General features: G+C 49.4%; 1 protein-coding gene across 3 annotated transcripts in view; it reads right to left on the bottom strand.

Annotated features, from left to right (window-relative positions):
- Positions 1 to 5,592: 5,592 nt before the first annotated feature.
- The window catches only part of LOC144590078 (NACHT, LRR and PYD domains-containing protein 3-like), a 50,635-nt gene continuing 36,957 nt past the window's right edge, over positions 5,593 to 19,270 (bottom strand). For all 3 annotated transcript variants that reach the window (XM_078394944.1, XM_078394945.1, XM_078394946.1), the window contains 10 exons: positions 16,341 to 16,512; positions 16,175 to 16,240; positions 11,638 to 13,375; positions 10,670 to 10,756; positions 10,344 to 10,514; positions 10,016 to 10,186; positions 9,690 to 9,860; positions 9,360 to 9,530; positions 9,049 to 9,216; positions 5,593 to 8,884 (listed from right to left, as the gene is read on the bottom strand). In XM_078394944.1, coding sequence (XP_078251070.1) covers positions 8,797 to 8,884; positions 9,049 to 9,216; positions 9,360 to 9,530; positions 9,690 to 9,860; positions 10,016 to 10,186; positions 10,344 to 10,514; positions 10,670 to 10,756; positions 11,638 to 13,375; positions 16,175 to 16,240; positions 16,341 to 16,512 — 3,003 coding nt within the window. In that variant the 3' untranslated portion in view covers positions 5,593 to 8,796. The remainder of the gene's footprint in view (positions 8,885 to 9,048; positions 9,217 to 9,359; positions 9,531 to 9,689; positions 9,861 to 10,015; positions 10,187 to 10,343; positions 10,515 to 10,669; positions 10,757 to 11,637; positions 13,376 to 16,174; positions 16,241 to 16,340; positions 16,513 to 19,270) is intronic.

Consider the following 19,270-nt stretch of genomic DNA (forward strand, 5'->3'; position numbering starts at 1 on the left):
TCAATGTTATGGTACCGGCTGGCCATTATTGTCCCACCCTCTACCTTTGTAACTGCTGTACAGAAGAGGTTAGTGGATTTCTTTTGGGGAGGGAGGAAACACTGGGTCTCAGCAGCAGTCCTGAGTCTCCCGTTAGAGGAAGTTGGCCAGACCTTGGTATGCGTGCGTACCCAGGTGGCGGCTCTCGGTCTCAGGACTCTGCGGAGGTACGTGTACGCAGAGTACCCTCCCAGGTGGCACGCTCTGGCCACGTATTTTTCCACCAGGGCCAGTGCCTAAGGGGGGTTTGGCGGCTCCCGGTGGCGGGCATCAGTCGACCCGCCACACGGGACATGCCAAGCTTTTACCGCGATGTGTTGAGAGTGAGGAATTTGGTCATCTTCAGTCAGCGCGTTGCTCCTCAGGGGGAGGGGGGTGTTGTGGCTGTGGTGGGGGCCGGTCCTCACGCTGTCGCGGTGGGTGTTGGGGAGCGGCGTGAGCTTGGAGTGATTCCAGCCGAGCTTACCCCCGCTCCGCCGGAACTGCTCATCGGGCCCAGGCTCCGGAATATTTCCCGGGAGCCGGCCCCACACAACTTGAGCCGCCTCTCCCAGATGCCCAGCGTGCCGTTCCGTGATGCAGGCAGACGTTTACTGTATAGGTTGTCCTGCACACTCTGCACCTCCTCGCCTTCGTCTTCCGTCCGGATACGCCTTGGCGATCCGTGTTGCCACCTGATGGCGGGTGTGGTCTCCAGTGGAGGTCTCTCTACAAGGGAGTTCTCCCCCTTTACATCGAGGACCTGGGGTGGAGAATGTTGCACAGAGCCGTTGTGTGTAACAAATTTTTGAGCCGGTTCACGGACTCGCCGGCAGCCTGTATTTTCTGCGGTGAGGAAGAGTCCGTGTTCCACATGTAAATGGAGTGTGTGAGGTTGCTGCCCCTGTATGAGTATCTGAAGGGGTTGCTCCTCAAGGTTTGGCTGCATTTCTGTCCTACGATCCTGGTGTTTGGGCTCGGGGCCGGGAGTGCCGGTCAGGAGGGTGGGATTTCCCTGTCGGTTTGCTCTTGGGCCTGGCCAAGATGGCCATTCGTGGGTCCAGGCAGCGGGCGGTCGATGGTCTTGCCAGAGTCGGCTGCCTCCCCCTCTTCCGGGCCTACATCCGTGCGCGCGTGTCCCTGGAGAGGGAACACGCGGTGTCCACGGGGACTCTGGAGGCCTTCCGTGAACGCTGGTCACCGCGGGGGGTTGAGAGCATTGTAAATAATGAAGGCAACGTTGTATTATAATGATTACTTGATGTTTTGTAACCTCTGATTGTGGTTTTGATGTGATGTATCATGTGTTGTGCTGAATAAAGTCATTACAAAAGGGGGAAAAAAAGAGAGCGGGAAAGAGGAGGGGGAGAGAGAGGGGGGAGAGAGAGGGGAGAGAGACATAGGGGGAGAGTGGGGGGAGGGAGAGACATAGGGGGAGAGTGGGGGGAGGGAGAGAGAGTGGGGAGAGAGAGAGAGAGAAAGGGGGAGAGAGTGTGGGAGAGAGAGAGAGGGGAAGAGAAAGAGAGAGAGAGAGAGGGAGGGAGAGAGAGAGGGGGAGGGAGAGAGAGAGAGAGGGGGAGAGAGAGAGGGGAGGTAGAGGGAGAGCGGGAGAGATAGAAGGGGAGAGAGAGGGGGGAGAGAGAGAGGGGGTAGGGAGAGAGGGGAGAGAGAGGTTTGGAGATCTGATGGGATCGAGAGATGCATTGAGGTTTGTGGTCTCGTAGATACAGGGGGATCAGTTGGAGATTCAGGGATCTGTTTGGAGATGCCGGGATCTGTTGGGGGTCCAGTCAGTGGAGGGAGGGAGGGGGGAGAGAGGGCGGGAGAGAGGGAAGGAGGGAGAGAGGGGAGGGGGGATAGAGGGGAGGGAGGAGGGAGGGGTGGGGGAGGGAGGGATGTGTTCGGAGAAGCCGGGACCGTTGGGGGTCCAGTCAGTGCGGGGCTCAGGGGTTGACGTTCGGCCCGTTACCTGTCCGTCTCGTCGTCCAACGAGAGCCGCTCGAAGTGGAGGTGGAGCCTGTGGAGGGGCGGGGCCTGGATCAGCCAATGGCAGGTGAGGTTGGGGGGGCGGAGCCGGGGGCGGGGGATAGGATCTGGCCGACAGTGGCGGCGAATGGTCGCCCTGCAGGAAGCTGTGGGAGGGAGGGGGAGGAGGTGGGAAGGGAGGGAGAGTAGAGGGACAGAGGGAGGAACGGGAGAGTGAGGGGGAGGAGGTGAAGAGATTCAATCAATTACTGTCCCCTCTTTCTCCCCTCCTTCTCTCTCCCCCCTCCCTGCCCCCTCCTGCCTATCACCCATTCGGCCCATCAAGTCCAATCTACCATTCAATCATGGTTGATCTATCTTTCCCTCCTAACCCCATTCCCCTCCCTCCCCTCCTACCCCCATTCGGCCCATCAAGTCCACTCTGCCATCCAATCATGGTTGATCTATCTCTCCCTCGTAACCCCATTCCTCTCCCTTCTTCCCCCCTCCTCCCCCATCTCCCCCCTACCCCCATTCGGCCCATCAAGTCCACTACACCATCCATTCATGGCTGGTCTATCTCTCCCTCCTAACCCCATTCCCCTCCCTTCTCCACCCTCCCCCCTCCGTCCCCATCTCCCCCTCCCCCATCTCCCCCTACCCCCCATTCGGCCCATCAAGTCCACTCCACCATCCAATCATGGTTGATCTATCTCTCCCTCCTAACCCCATTCCCCTCCCTTCTCCCCCAAACCCTTTCTTTCTTTTCAAATATTTTTATTACATTTCAAATAATGATAAACATAACAGTGATATTGACACATCGGGCTCAGGATTACATTCACAACAAATGTAGCATAGAAACATAGAAAGTAGGTGCAGGAGTAGGCCATTCGGCCCTTCGAGCCTGTACGCACCGCCATTCAATATGATCATGGCTGATCATCCAACTCAGTATCCCGTACCTGCCTTCTCTCCATACCCCCTGATCCCTTTAGCCACAAGGGCCACATCTAACTCCCTCTTAAATATAACCAATGAACTGGCCTCAAGCTACCTTCTGTGGCAGAGAATTCCACAGATTCACCACTCTCTGTGTGAAAATCTTTCTCATCTCGGTCCTAAAAGACTTCCCCCTTATCCTTAAACTGTGACCCCTTGTTCTGGACTTCCCCAACATCGGGAACTTCCTGCATCTAGCCTGTCCAGCCCCTTAAGAATTTTGTAAGTTTCTAATAAGATCCCCCTCAATCTTCTAAATCCCAGCGAGTACAAGCCGAGTCTATCCAGTCTTTCTTCATATGAAAGTCCTGCCATCCCAGGGATCAATCTGGTGAACCTTCTCTGTACTCCCTCTATGGCAAGAATGTCTTTCCTCAGATTAGGAGACCAAAACTGTACGCAATACTCCAGGTGCGGTCTCACCAGGGCCCTGTACAACTGCAGAAGGACCTCTTTGCTCCTAAACTCAAACTAGGAGACCAAAACTGTACGCAATACTCCAAGTGTGGTCTCACTAGGGCCCTGTACAACTGCAAAGGGTCTCTTTGCTCCTAAACTCAAACTAGGAGACCAAAACTGTATGCAATACTTCAGGTGCGGTCTCACTAGGGCCCTGTACAACTGCAGAAGGACCTCTTTGCTTCTAAACTCAAATTAGGAGACCAAAACTGTACGCAGTACTCCAGGTGTGGTTTCACTAGGGCCCTGTACAACTTCAGAAGGATCTCTTTGCTCCGATACTCAACTCCTCTTGTTGTGAAGGCCAACATGCCAAGACCAAGATCCACTCTCAATCTTCTAAATCCCAGCGAGTACAAGCCGAATCTATCCAGTCTTTCTTCATATGAAAGTCTTGCCATCCCAGGGATCAATCTGGTCAACCATCTCTGTACTCCCTCTATGGCAAGAATGTCTTAATATAGCCTTAATGTAGCCTTAATATAAATCTAGTTTCAAAATATTTAGAGGGTATAGACCTCCCAGTCTCTATTTAATTATAGATAAAAGGTTAAAAGAGAACATATATATATATTTAAATAAAGATAAAAAGAAAAATTTATCCCCTAAACTAAAATTAGCAAACAAAAAAAACCCCAAAACAAAACAGAATCTGGGCTCCAACAGTTTAGACCCCTGTTTGTTGTTAAATCTGTTCCACCAAATAAAGGTAAAAAGATTATTCTAACGGCTGGAGAGGGAACAACTTATATTGTGTGAGAATATTGAACAAAGTTTCCCCAAGTCCTATCACATTTAATCCAGGGTTCAACAATGTCAAATGTAAACATGATATCGTTTCAGATACCAATGGAGTGGATTAGTCTTTCCATTTAAATAAAATAGATCTTCTGGCAATTCTTCTCTCTCTCTATCTCTCCCCTCTCTCTCCCCCCCTCCCTCTCTCTCCCCATCCCCCTCTCTCCCCCTCCCTCTCTCTCCCTCTCTCTCCCTCTCTCAACCCCTTAATAATCTTATATGTTTCGATAATTTCCCCTCTCATACTTCTAAATTCCAGTGTATACAAGCCTAGACGCTCCAGTCTTTCAACATATAACAGTCCCGCCATTCCGGGAATTTACCTATTAAACCTACGCTGCACGCCCTCAATAGCAAGAAAATCCTTCCTCAAATTTGGAGACCAAAACTGCACAGTGCTCCAGGTGCGGTCTCACTAGGGCCCTGTACAACTGCAGAAGGACCTGCAGTGTATTTATAATATAGTTTATTGTGTATTATATGTCATAGCTGCTCCCTGGCATCTCTCTCTCTCTCTGTTTACATTACAAAATGTTCCATAATGGCATATAATCTCCATTTTTTTCTGTCACCTCCTCTTTCTATCTGCATGCCGTTTCTTCAGCACGCCTTCTGCCACTAAGAAGCCATGTCCTCACATATTCTTCGGGGTTGAATTTTGATAGAGGAGGTCCCACCAACTTAATAAATAGAAGAGTTGAGAGATGATCAGTTTGAAGTCTTGCACGTTGTGGTGACATGCAGAGATTCATGCCACTGAAACTCCTTTCACATTCTGCTGTCGGTACCGGAATTGTATTTACAGCCGTTACCAGCTGCTGAAAATCTGCAGAAACTATCTTCCCTATAGAGTCCTTGAATTCTCTCTCCCCCTCTCTCTGTGACCTCTCCCCCCTCTCTCTCCTCCTCTCTAACTCCCCTCTCTCCCCATCTATGTAACCCACTCTCTCTCTCCCCTCTTTCTCCCTCTCCCTCTCTCTCTCCATCTCTGTAACCTTCTCTGTAACCCCTCTTCCCGTCTATGTAACCTTCTCTCTCCCCCTCTCTCCATTCCCCTCTCTCTCCCCCCACTCTCTCTCTCACACACACACACACATATATATATGCTCTCTCTCTCCCCCTCTCCCCTTCTCTCTGCCCCCTCGCCCCATTTCTCTCTCTCCCTTCCTCACCCCTCCCTCTCTCCCTCTCTCTCCCTCTTCTCTCTCTCTCTCCCCCTCTGTCTGTAACCTCTCTCCCCCTTTCTCTCCCCCTCTCTCTCTCTCTCCACCCCCTCACCCCTATCTCTCCTCCTTCTCTCTAACTCCCCTCTCCCCCCGTCTCTGTAACCCACCCTCTCTCTCCCCCTCATCCTCTCTCTCTCTCTCTCTCTCTCTCTCTGAAGGGTCTGACACAAAACCGACTATTTAAGCCAAATTGTTCTGTCATTTCTTCTACATCATTATCCCCAAAGGTAAAAAGTGAATCTTCTGGAATATTGTTCATATCTAAATATTTCGACTTGTTAATTAACTTTTTATATTTATCATTGGAAGCTGTTGTAGATTCAAGCAGCCTGGATTTCATATTATTGACCAAACTCCTCAAAAACTGTTGTCTATGTATAGTAGGTACTTGACCAGCTCTCAAATTTATTCCATTAAATATCATCTGGCTTGTTGCTTTCTCCACTTGAGTATAACATTTTCCTGGCTTCTCTATTTGACATTCAACAACCTTGATAGTTCGTTTAATTTCCTCATGTGCTTTACTAAGTGTACAATTTCAGTTCTGCAGTTGAAGTGACAGTTCAGACAACTCTAGAAAACTGTCCATCAACAAGCCCAAATTATTTACGAAAGCTGATGACTAATACTTTTATCAGCCCCTCGTACTTTGTTCTCTCTGCACTAGATCTTGAAGCATCGCAGCGTGCTTTTCCAAAATGCTCCCAAATAGCTTTATAAGACTGCCACATTGCCTTTACAGTTCGGTAAGACGAAGCAACACATCTAACACTGAAAACACGACCAAATCTTCAACAGTTGACAGTGAAGAGCCTCAGCACATGCAGTTAACTCATCCTGATTCTTATGAGACGCATGATATGAGGAATACAATTTATCACAAAATATCTGAAAATGATTCAAACCTGCAACTTCATTTATAGCATCACCTACACCAAGTTCAAGCCTGTGACTGGCACAGTGTCAAACAGTTGCATTAGGGAAATCATCAAGAAATAGTTTTGCAACCCCTGCATTTCGTCCTAACATTACTGATGCACCATCAGTTACAAGTGATATCACATTTTCTTTTAGGTATTGTATTGAAAAACCACCTCTTTGTAAGCAACTTTAGAAGCCCATCATATATAGATTTTGCATTTACACCAAGTTTCATATGTTCCAAGTCAAAATAGAATGATATAGGTTGGGAAGATTCACCAACTGCTGCTCTCAAGCAGACTACTAGAACAGTTTTCCCATTAATGGTAGTAGATTCATCAATCATAATAGACATTTTACATTGTTTTTAAATTATATTTTCCTCCACTGTCTTTCGCATCTGCTCCCTATGTGGTGAGAAACATCTACACATGACTTACAAGAGTGTAGGACGTACCTTAAGTCGATGCCGTTTCTTTCTTGCAGTTCAATATCAGAAGACATATCTGTGTAGGGCCTACCATTGTGTACAATATTATATACAGTTCTAAAAACTCCACCTGTTTTTGCTTCGTCCTTTTTCAGTGACATATACACTACATTTTCAATTGCTTTTTTTCAGCTGTTTTTGGCCTCTGATATGAGCTTCACTATTTTTGTGCTTAAAAATCTTTTTTCTTAAACTCATGAACTGTTTTGCTTTGTCACCACTCACTCCTACTACATTAACCCCTCACCACTCACGAGACAAATTAATTCCTTGTTCGTTCAAGTCCAAGATGACACTTGCTGCATACACAACATCCCAATTAGTTAGGGATATTCTTTCTTTTTGTTTAAGTACATTTCTTGTGTCCGGAAGATCACATTTTTCAATATCTTTTGAAATGTCTTCACATGCAGCATCAGGTGAAACGGCTGCATCAGTTACATTGTCATTTTCAAGTAATTTTGTCTTCTTTTCAGGCTGAGTGTTTTCATTAGGAGATTAGTAGGCAAAATTAGAGCACATGGTATTGGAGGTAGGGTACTGACATGGATAGAACATTCGTTGACAGACAGAAAGCAAAGTGTGGGGATAAATGGGTCCCTTTCAGAATGGCAGGCAGTATCTAGTGGGGTACCGCAAGGCTCGGTGCTGGGACCGCAGCTATTTACAATATACATTAATGACTTGGATGAAGGGATTAAAAGTCCCATTAGCAAATTTTGCAGATGATACAAAGCTGGGTGGTAGTGTGAATTGTGAGGAAGATGCTATGAGGTTGCAGGGTGAATTGGACAGGTTGTGTGAGTGGGCGGATGCATGGCAGATGCAGTTTAATGTGGATAAGTGTGAGGTTATCCACTTTGGTGGTAAGAATAGGAAGGCAGATTATTATCTGAATGATGTCAATTTAGGAACAGGGGACGTACAACGAGATCTGGGTGTCCTAGTGCATTAGTCACTGAAAGGAAGCATGCAGGTACAGCAGGCAGTGAAGAAAGCCAATGGCATGTTGGCCTTCATAACAAGAGGAGTTGAGTATAGGAGCAAATAGGTCCTTCTGCAGTTGTACAGGGCCCTAGTGAGACCGCACCTGGAGTACTGTGTGCAATTTTGGTCTCCAAATTTGAGGAAGGATATTCTTGTTATTCTGGGCGTGCAGCGTAGGTTCACTAGGTTAATTCCCGGAATGGCGGGACTATCATATGTTGAAAGACTGGAGCGACTAGGCTTGTATACACTGGAATTTAGAAGGATGAGAGGAGATCTTATCGAAAGGTAAAAGATTATTAAAGGGTTGGACACTTTAGATGCAGGAAACATGTTCCCAATGTTGGGGGAGTCCAGAACAAGGGGCCACAGTTTAAGAATAAGGGGTCGGCCATTTAGAACTGAGATGAGGAAAAACTTTTTCACTCAGAGAGATGTGAATCTGTGCGATTAATTCTCTGCCTCAGAAGGCAGTGGGGGCCAATTCTCTGAATGCATTCAAGAGAGAGCTGGATAGAGCTCTTAAGGATAGCGGAGTCAGGGGGTATGGGGAGAAGGCAGGAACGGGGTACTGATTGAGAATGATCAGCCATGATCACATTGAATGGCGGTGCGTACAGGCTCGAAGGGCCGAATGGCCTCCTCCTGCACCTATTGTCTATTGTCTATGATAAAGAAAGACACATCCGAGACCCTGCAGGTCCAAATGCAATTCCCCGGTCCCCCACTGGGGGGAAGCACCGGATTTAAATGATGTTTAAAGGGAAGGGCGGCCTTTTAAAGGGGAGGGCGACAGTTTAAAGGGGAGGGCGACAGTTTAAAGGGGAGGGCGACAGTTTAAGGGGGAGGGCGGCCGTTTAAAGGGGAGGGCGGGGATTCGGCCAACAATATTCCCGTCCCCAGGGCGGTGACGTTTACACCCCGAGATGTTCACACGTCCACTTTCAGTCCGGATCTGATTCCCTGCAGACTCTTCAGCTGGTTCCGTCCATCTGCACTGAACGTATTCCCAAACAGCCTGAAACAAGCCCAGGAATAAAGACAAAATAAACAGATTAAACATCAGTGTCAGGAACAGGGACTGCGGTTGATATTTCAACAACACTCACAGAACTAAATCACAGGAGAAGCCGGCACATCCCCTGATATTTTATCACAATAAACATTAACACAAACACTCACCAGATAAGCTCCAGTCTCGGGCGGTTCAGTATGAAGCGGCGGAGACCGGGAACAGATCGGTCTGTGAGGGAGTTGTTTCCCAGCTCCAGCTCCGTCAGTGAGGGGTTTGTACTGAGAGCGGAGACGAGATCCTCGGCTCCAGAATCTGTGAGACCGACACTGCCCAGCCTGGAGATGAGAGAGAGTGAGGGTGAGGGACACAGAGACACGAGACGGTGAAAATCCCCAGTGACACAATAACTGATGATATTAATGTTCAGTGTCAGACACCCAGTGACTGTAAACACAATCTCTGACAGTCTGGGACTTACCACAGTCTCTGTATTTTACAGTCCGGGTTCCCCAGCGCCGCAGACACCAGTTTCATTCCGGAGTCGCCCAGTGTATTATCACTCAGGTTCAGCTCCGTCAGTGAGGGGTTTGTACTGAGAGCGGAGACGAGATCCTCGGCTCCAGAGTCTGTGAGACCGACATTGTTCAGCCTGGAGATGAGAGAGAGAGAGTGAGGGTGAGGGACACAGAGAGACACGAGACGGTGCAAATCCCCAGTGTCTATCAGTGACACATTTACTGATGATATTAATGATCAGTGTCAGACACCCAGTGACTGTAAACACAATCTCTGACAGTCTGGGACTTACCACAGTCTCTGTATTTTACAGTCCGGGTTCCTCAAAGCCGCAGACACCAGTTTCATTCCGGAATGTCCCAGATTATTCCCACTCAGGTGCAGCTCCGTCAGTGAGGTGTTTGTACTGAGAGCGGAGACGAGATCCTCGGCTCCAGAATGTGTGAGGCCGACACTGTCCAGCCTGGAGATGAGAGAGAGTGAGGGTGAGGGACACAGAGAGACAGGAGATGGTGCAAATCCCCAGTGTTTATCGGTGACACAATTACTGATGATATTAATGTTCAGTGTCAGACACCCAGTGACTGTAAACACAACCTCTGACAGTCTGGGACTTACCACAATCTCTGTATTTTACAGTCCGGGTTCCCCAGCACCGCAGACACCAGTTTCACTCCGAAATTGCCCAGTTTATTGAAACTCAGCTCCAGCTCCGTCAGTGAGGGGTTTGTACTGAGAGCGGAGACGAGATCCTCGGCTCCAGAATCTGTGAGACCGACATTGTTCAGCCTGGAGATGAGAGATAGTGAGGGTGAGGGATACAGAGAGACAGGAGATGGTGAAAATCCCCAGTGTTTATCAGTGACACAATTACTGATCATATTAATGTTCAGTGTCAGACACTCAGTGAGTGTACAAACACAATATCGGACAGTCTGGGACTTACCCCAGTGTCTGTATTTTACAGTCCGGGCTCCCCAGAGCCGCAGACACCAGTTTCACTCCGGAATCGCCCAGTTTATTCCCACTCAGGTGCAGCTCCGTCAGTGAGGGGTTTGTACTGAGAGCGGAGACGAGATCCTCGGCTCCAGAATCTGTGAGACCGACATTGTTCAGCCTGGAGATAAGAGAGAGTGAGGGTGAGGGATACAGAGAGACAGGAGATGGTGAAAATCCCCAGTGTTTATCAGCGAGACAATTACTGATGATATTAATGTTCAGTGTCAGACACCCAGTGACTGTAAACACAATCTCTCACAGTCTGGGACTTACCACATTCTCTGTATTTTACAGTCCGTGTTCCTCAGAGCCGCAGACACCAGTTTCACTCCTGAATCACCCAGGTCGTTGAACGCCATTCTAAACACAAACAGACAGAGTAAGGAACAAACTGATACAAACCCCGGGGCTGAGATAACTTCTCCGAAACTGATATTTCTGGAAGCGCCTCAGCAAATTGTTGAATAAATCTCTGTCGTTGTGGTGTTTGGTGACTTTTACCATTTATTTTCATTCCCCGACGACTGGGAAAAGTTCCCTGTGCAGAGAACGCCTGCAACACACGTGACGTGGGGGTGGGAGAACGGCAGCTACCATCGGTGACCCGGGGGAGGGGGGGGTGGAGTCGACCACCAGCAACCCGGGAGAGGGAGACGGAGCCGACTATCGGTGACCCGCGGGAGGGAGGAGGGGGTGACGGAGTCGACCACTAGCGACCCGTGGGAGGGAGGAGGGGGGAACGGAATCAACCACCAGCGACCCGGGGGAGGGAGGAGGGGGGAACGTAGTCGACCACTAACGACTCGGAGGAGGGAGGAGGGGGAACGGAATCGACCACCAGCGACCCGGGGGAGGGAGGAGGGTGGAGGGGGGAACGGAATCGACCACGGGTGACCCAGGGGAGGGGTTGGGCGGAGTGGACCACCGGTGACTCGGGGAAGGGAGGACGGAGTCGACCACCGGTAACTGGTGGAGGGGGGAACGGTGTCGACCACCGGTGACCCGGGTGAGAGGGGGACGGAGTAGAACACCGGCAACCCGATGGAGGGGGGGACGGAGTAGAACACCGGCGACCCGATGGAAGGGGGACGGACGGAGTAGACCACCGGCGATCCTGGTAGTGTAAAAGAGGAGGGGTGCCGTGCACAGTGACGGCCGGCCCCATAGAAAGGTTGCTGGACGGAAGAACAAAATAGTGAAACAATTTTACAGGTCAGTGTTAGCGTCAAACGGACAGTTACCCCAAGTGCTGACACTTGTGCAGAACCGGTCCCAGCCGCTGGAGACCTTCACACTGAATGCCGCAGTCCCACAGATTGAGGTGTTTGATTGTATCACAGTGCCTGATGACATGAGACAGGACCGCACAGTCAATCGGGGTCAGTCTCTGTCCACTGAATGAAAGTGTTTCCACAGATCCCAGTGTCTGCTGAGCAAGTGCAGGATTCTGAGACTCAAACAGGTAGTGCAGCGTGTTCAGGAGGCTCCGTTTACCAGCTACACTCCATGTGTTTCCAGCCTGGCGTTTAACCTCCTCCTTCACCCAGTCAATCACTCGGCAGGTTGTTTGATGAGGAAATGGACCCAGAAACTCCTCCAGGACCCGAGCTGACCGTGGGGAGGAGAGACCAGCGACAAAACGGAGAAATACCTCAAATCGCCCGTCTGTCGTGCTGTGGGCTTCAGACAGGAGTTTCAGGATATCCCCGCGATCCGGAGTCAGGAATTGTGCGAGTGCGGCTACAAACTCTTGGATGGTGAGGTGCGGGAAGGTGTACACCACGCTCCGGGCTGAATCCTCTCTCTCAAAAAGTTCCATCAGGAACCCGGACAGGAACTGGGAAGGCTGCAGATTGTACTTGATCAAATCTCCATCTGTGAACACAATATTCTTCTTGGACACTCCAGTGAAGGCCATCTGACCAACCCTCAGTAACACCTCACGGGGGCTCTCAATCTCACGGCCGTGGTTTTTCAGGATGTTGTAAATAAAGTAGCAATATAGTTGGGTGATGGTCTTGGGAACTCGCTGCGGGTCCCGGTGTGTTTGTGTGAAGAAGGGGCCCAGTGTCAGGGCCAGGATCCAGCAGTAGGAGGGGTTGTAGCTCATGGTGTACAGGATCTCGTTCCCCTCCACGTGTTTGAAAACAGCTGCTGCCACCGTCTGATCTTCAAAACACCTGGTGAAATATTCTTTCCGTTCCTCACCAACAAATCCCAGGATTTCAGCCCTGACACTGATCTCTGCCTTTTCCAGTAAATGTAACGCAGTGGGGCGGGTGGTCACTAACACTGAACACCCTGGCAGCAGCTTGTGCTGGATTAAACTGTACACAATGTCAGACACTTCACACCACCACTCGGGATCTGGACACATGTGCTGAGGTTCTGTGTCTCTCCGACTGTCAGCAAAATCGATCCTGCCCTTGAATTCATCCAGACCGTCGAATATAAACAGCAATCCCTCTGGGTTCTTCCAGACCTCTCCCAGGATATTCTTAAAGTAAGGATACTGATCCAGAATCAGTTCCTTCAGGGTCACTGTGCAGTTAATAGTGTTTAAATCTCGGAATTTAAAACTGAAAACAAACTGGAAGTCTTGATATATTTTCCCTGTGGCCCAGTCATTAACAATCTTCTGCACCATTGTTGTTTTTCCGATCCCCGGGACTCCGGCCACAGATGCTGAACTCCCAGAACGGGATTTACTTCTGGAAAAGCTGCTGTGGAATAATTCATCTGTCCTGATTTTTTCCAGTTCTATCCGGAGACATTTCTCTCTCCATTCTTCATGGTCCCGGCCTCTTGCCAGCAGCTCATGTTCTACCAGTGTCCGATCTCGAACAGTGGAGGTGATTGTGAGCTCAGCGTATCGATCAAGCAGCTGGAAAACCTTCACCTTCTCCTTCATCAGGATCGTGTTCACGCTCAGTGTTTCAGTCTGTGCTCGCAGAGTCTCCTTGTGTTTACGTTGAACATCTTGCACGGGAATAGGGAGATAATGGACACAATGTTAGATGACTCAACTCAAAACACAACATTTACCATTACAAGAATGAGTTCAACGCTCCTGAAGGATTTCAGTGGAGTGAGGTAAACCTGGTTACAGACACGGGAGATGACATTTCTTTTGGAGAGACAGAGAGAGAGACAGAGAGAGAGACAGAGAGAGAGACGGAGAGAGGGGGGGAGAGAGGAAGAGAGGGGGGGAGAGAGGAAGAGAGGGGGGAGAGAGAGGGGGGAGAGGGGGAGAAAGAGAGGGGGAGAGAGAGGGGGGAGAGGGGGAGAAAGAGAGTGGGGAGAGAGAGGGAGAAAGAGAGGGGGGAGAGAGGCAGAAAGAGAGAGAGGGGAGGGGGGAGAGAGAAGGGGGAGAGAGAGAGGGGGGGAGAGAGAGGGGGGGAGAGAGAGGGGGGGAGAGAGAGGGGGGGAGAGAGAGGGGGGGAGAGAGAGGGGGGGAGAGAGAGGGGGGGAGAGAGAGGGGGAGAGAGAGGGGGGGAGAGAGAGAGGGGGGGAGAGAGAGAGGGGGGGAGAGAGAGGGGGGGAGAGAGAGGGGGGGAGAGAGAGGGGGGGAGAGAGAGAGGGGGAGGGGGGAGGGAGAGAGAGAGAGAACAGAGTGGGACTGGGACGACCGAAATGACAGTCATTGGCGAGTCATCGTTGACAACTGCAAGTAGTGGAGCTTCATCTAGTAGTGGCCCCGTGCAAAGGAGAGGTGTCCATGGGGAAGTGACATTAGAAATGGAAGCTGGACATGGAAGAGCAAGCCAGAGAGTCATGAAGGAAGCAATTCATTCAACATACATGTGGAGGTAGGGGTGTTGTGTCTAGAGGTGAGAACTTATTGTGACTTGTCAACAATTGTGAAAAATCAATAACTGATTGAGAAGGATTGTCGGGTACACAGTGAAGACTATGAAACGGGGTACTTGGTCTGTCCAGGAGCAGGGGAGTGAGAGACAGATCCGATTCATTCAGGTTTCTATCCACTGTGGTGGAGGGAACCTCATCCTCGACATTGTAGACATTCGGGAATGTTCACAGAAATGTACATATTTTCAGTGTGTCAGGACGCTGTGAGGAGTGTGTGGGGTTACACAGTGTGTCAGGACCCATCTAGGAGTGTGTGGGGTTACACAGTGCGTCAGGACCCATCTAGGAGTGTGTGGGGTTACATAGTGTGTCAGGACCCATCTAGGAGTGTGTGGAGTTACACAGTGTGTCAGGACCCTGTGAGGAATGTGTGGAGTTACACAGTGTGTCAGGACCCTGTGAGGAATGTGTGGAGTTACACAGTGTGTCAGGACCCATCTAGGAGTGTGTGGAGTTACACAGTGTGTCAGGACCCATCTAGGAGTGTGTGGAGTTAGTGTGTCAGGACCCATCTAGGAGTGTGTGGGGTTAGTGTGTCAGGACCCATTTAGGAGTGTGTGGAGTTACACAGTGTGTCAGGACCCATTTAGGAGTGTGTGGAGTTAGTGTGTCAGGACCTATCTGGGAGTGTGTGGGGTTTTCCCGTGTGTGAAGAACCCTGCCAGCAGTGTGTGGGGCATCACAGCGCACAATTTCTCTCCCAGGTGTGCACTGGATATCACTGATTTCACACACAACCTGGTGCATTGCAAAGCCTTGTACAATTAACGCCTGGAGGAGTTGAAATAATGCAGTGTAATAGTTCCGGTGTATGTCAGAGATCGGGTGATCTGGAAACTACCATCTACCTCCTTGGTTACACGCGGGCAATCCTAGATCGGACTTTCCTCCTTTTACCCTGCACTAAACGTTATTTCCTCATAATTTATCTATACTGTATATGGCTCGATTATAATCACGTCTTGTCTTTCTGCTGACTGGGTAACACGCAACAAAAACGTTTCACTGTACCTCACCATATGACAGTACTGTCACTATGTGTCAGTACACTAAACTAAGCTGCACTTGAATCCACAGACAAAGAAGAAATCCATAGAGAATCCCCGTGTCAATAGAGAATAGACAATAGGCCATTCGGCCCTTCGAGCCAGCACCGCCATTCAATGTGATTATGGCTGATCATCCACAATTAGTACCAAGTTCCTGCCCTCTTCCCCTACCCCCTGACTCCGCTTTCATTAAGAGATCTATCTAAATCTCTTGAAAGCTTCCAGAGAATTGACCTCCACTGCCTTCTGAGGCAGAGAATTCCACAGATTTGCAACTGTCTGAGTGAAACAAAATGTCCGCATCTCCATTCTAAATGGCCTACACCTTATTTTTAAACAGTGGCCCCTGCTTCTTGACTACCCCAACATTGGGAACATGTTTCCTGCCTCTAACTTCTCCAATCCCATAATAATCTTATATGTTTCAATAAGATCTAATTTCATCCTTCCAAATTGCAGTGTTTCCAAGCCCAGTCGCTCCAGTCTTTCAAAATACGACAATCCCGCGATTTCTGGAATTAACCTAGTAAACCTACGCTGCACTTGCTGCAAGAATGTCCTTCCTCCAATTTGGAGACATAAATTTGGTGTGGTCTCACTAGTACAACAGCAGCAGGACCTGCCCTGTACAACTGCAGAAGGACCTCTTTGCTCCTATACTCAACTCCTCTTGTCATGAAGGCCAACATGCCATTAGCTTTCTTCACTGCCTGCTGTACCTGCATGCTTACTTTCAGTCGAACAATTGCTTAAGGTTTGATCTTCTGATTTCCGATTCTGCAAAGCTCTGAACAAACTGTTTCAGTATTACATCAATTTTAACAAGTCATTGGTGTGAACTGTACATTTCATCACTCACCTTCCATATGAGAGGATAATTCAGATAAACCACTGGTGATGTTCATGTATTCTTGTGGATCAGGACCTGTTCAAATCAAAGAGCATTCATTAAACCAGACTTGAATAACATTGTTAACACCAGTGTTCCAAAGTGATATTCAGTTCAGTGTGTTGATTTGCCGTACCGAGCTTCTGGATTTCTTTCAGTATTTTGTCCAGCTTTGGTAATTCATTCTGCATTTTCACAAAGGATTCCCACATCACCCGCCGGGCCCGGTTGCCTTTCTCCATCACCAGACTTAGGAAGAGGGTCGAACAGTCACTGCGGTTTCCCTTGGCCGCGAGCTCAGTGATATTCTGTGAGGAACAACAATGAATATATTGACAAGTGAATGAGACAGTGCTAATGGGGGGGGGGGGGATATTAGAGATTCAGCAATGGGATATTCTGGTATTATTGAGCATAGAGGCAGTCATTGGTTTGCCTGTTCATACACCCATGACACTGGGCTAACCAACTGTGCACTCCCAGAGTCCTGACAGTGTGAAACGCGCTTCACACCTGGCAGTGTCCGAGAACACAGCAGAGTACAGCACGGGAACAGGCCATTTAGGTCAACGATGGCTGTGTTGATATGGATGGGAAATTTATCCAATTCATTTTGGCCTCACATAGATAATATCCCACTAGAAATGGATGTGTCCAGTCCAGCCTGCATTGCTTCCTGCTCGGCATTTTGATGCTACTATGTTATTTCATCTACATTCTTACCCACTCTGAGCCCGCACCGAACTTCTTTCCACCTACCTCGACTCCATCCTATCCCCGCTGGTCAAATCCCTCCCCACCTACGTCCAAGACACCTCACATGCTCTCCATCTCCTCGATAACTTCCGGTTTGCTGGCCCCCACTCCCTCATCTTTACCATGGATGTCCAGTCACTCTACACTTCCATCCCCCACAATGATGGTCTTGAAGCCCTCCGTTTCTTCCTCGACCGTAGAACCAGCCAATCCCATCTAGTAACACTCCCCTCGGCCTGGCAGAGCTGATTCATACCCTTAACAACTTCTCCTTTGGCGCCTCCCACTTCCTCCAAACCAGAGGCGTAGCTATGGGCACTCGCATGGGCCCAGCTACGCCTGCCTCTTTGTCGGGTACGTCGAACAATCCCTGTTCCAGCCGTACACCGGACCCATCCCCGAACTCTACCTCCGCTACATCGACGACTGCATTGGTGCCACATCTTGTGCCCATGCAGAACTCACTAACTTCATACATTTCACCACCAATTTCCATCCTGCCCTTAACTATACTTGGACTATCTCCGACATCTCCCTCCCGTTTCTGGACCTCACCATCTCCATCACAGGAGACAGACTAGTCACTGACATCTACTACAAACCCACTAACTCCCACAGCTATCTGGACTACACCTCTTCCCACCCTGACTCCTGCAAAAAGTCTATCCCCTACTCCCAATTCCTCCGTCTACGCCGCATCTGCGCCCGGGATGAGGTGTTCCACACTAGGGCATCAGTGACGTCCTCATTCTTCAGGCAACGGGGCTTCCCCTCTACCATTATAGATGAGGCTCTCACTAGGATATCCTCTATATCCCACAGCTCCGCTCTTGCTCCCCCTCCCCCCATTCGTAACAAGGTCAGAATCCCACTCGTTCTCTCCTTCCACCTCATCAGCCAGCAAATCCAACAAATCATCCTGCAAAGTTTCCTTCCCCTACAACTGGACCCCACTACCGGCCACATCTTCCCAACTCCTCTCCTTTCTGAGTTCCGCAGAGACCATTCCCTCCGTAACTCCCTGGTCTGCTCGTCCCTTCGTACCCAAACCACCCCCTCCCCGGGCACTTTCCCCTGCAACCGCAGGAGATGCAACACCTGTCCATTTACCTCCCCCCTCAACTCCGTCCAAGGACCTAAACAGTCTTTCCAGGTAAGACAGAGGTTCACCTGCACCTCCACCAACTTCATTGATTGTATCCACTGCTCTAGATGTCAATTTCCCTCCATCGGCGAGACCAAACGCAGGTTCGGCGATCGTTTCGCTCAACACCTTCGCTCAGTCCGCCTTAACCAACCTGATCTCCCGGTGGCTGAGCACTTCAACTCCCTCTCCCACTCCCAGTCTGACCTTTCTGTCATGGGCCTCCTCCAGTGCCATAGTGAGGCCCAGCGGAAATTGGAGGAACAGCACCTCATATTTCGCTTGGGCAACTTGCAGCCCAATGGTATGAACATTGACTTCTCCAACTTTAGATAGTTTCTCTGTCTCTCTGTTTTCCCCCTCCCCCTCCCCCATCCCAGTTCTCCCACTGTCTTCCTGTCTCCACCTATATACTTTATTTGTCCCGCCCCCTGACATCCGTCTGAAAAAGGGTCTAGACCTGACGTCACCCATCCCCTCTCTCCTAGATGCTGCCTGACCTGCTGAGTTACTCCAGCATTTTGTGATACATTTGATTTGTGCAGCATCTGCAGTTATTTTGCTACACTCTAAGCCCGCATTCACTCATTGACCAGATAACTTTTTTATTTCTATACCTACCCCAGTTACACCCGAACAAAGACATCCCTCTCTTGCACATTTCCTGCAGCTCATTCCCTCCTTTTACTGCATATTAACTCGGCTCCTCTTCCCACAGATGCGCGCATAACTGACCTGCTGAATATTGTTTGTTCAGATTATAGATTTTAGCAAATGCACTTTTTTTTAATGTCTTAGAGTAATTCAGCAGGTCAGGCAGCAGGTCAGGCAGCATCTCCAAAAACAGAGTTATTTAGTGCAGCACAGTATGTCCTTTTTTTGTAAACCAGGATCTGCAGTTCTTGTGCTTTTGCCTAATGCCCTCTGTGGTTTAATGAACTGAACTAAATGTGACCAATCAAACTGATGCCACATAAAACGTGTTATCGTTTTTGATTCACGTTTACAAGTTTACTGCTCCCTGACCGTTGTGCTAAGATGCATGTGTGGGAAGAACAGCTGGATCAGAATGGACAAGTCTCAGAAGTTCCCATGTCACAGGTTTTATTCCTGATACCAGATCTACAGGACACAAACCGATCAGAGATTATTGCATTGTCCATTAC

Source organism: Rhinoraja longicauda, unplaced genomic scaffold (assembly GCF_053455715.1).
Source record: "Rhinoraja longicauda isolate Sanriku21f unplaced genomic scaffold, sRhiLon1.1 Scf000120, whole genome shotgun sequence".
Taxonomy (NCBI): Eukaryota; Metazoa; Chordata; class Chondrichthyes; order Rajiformes; family Arhynchobatidae; genus Rhinoraja; species Rhinoraja longicauda.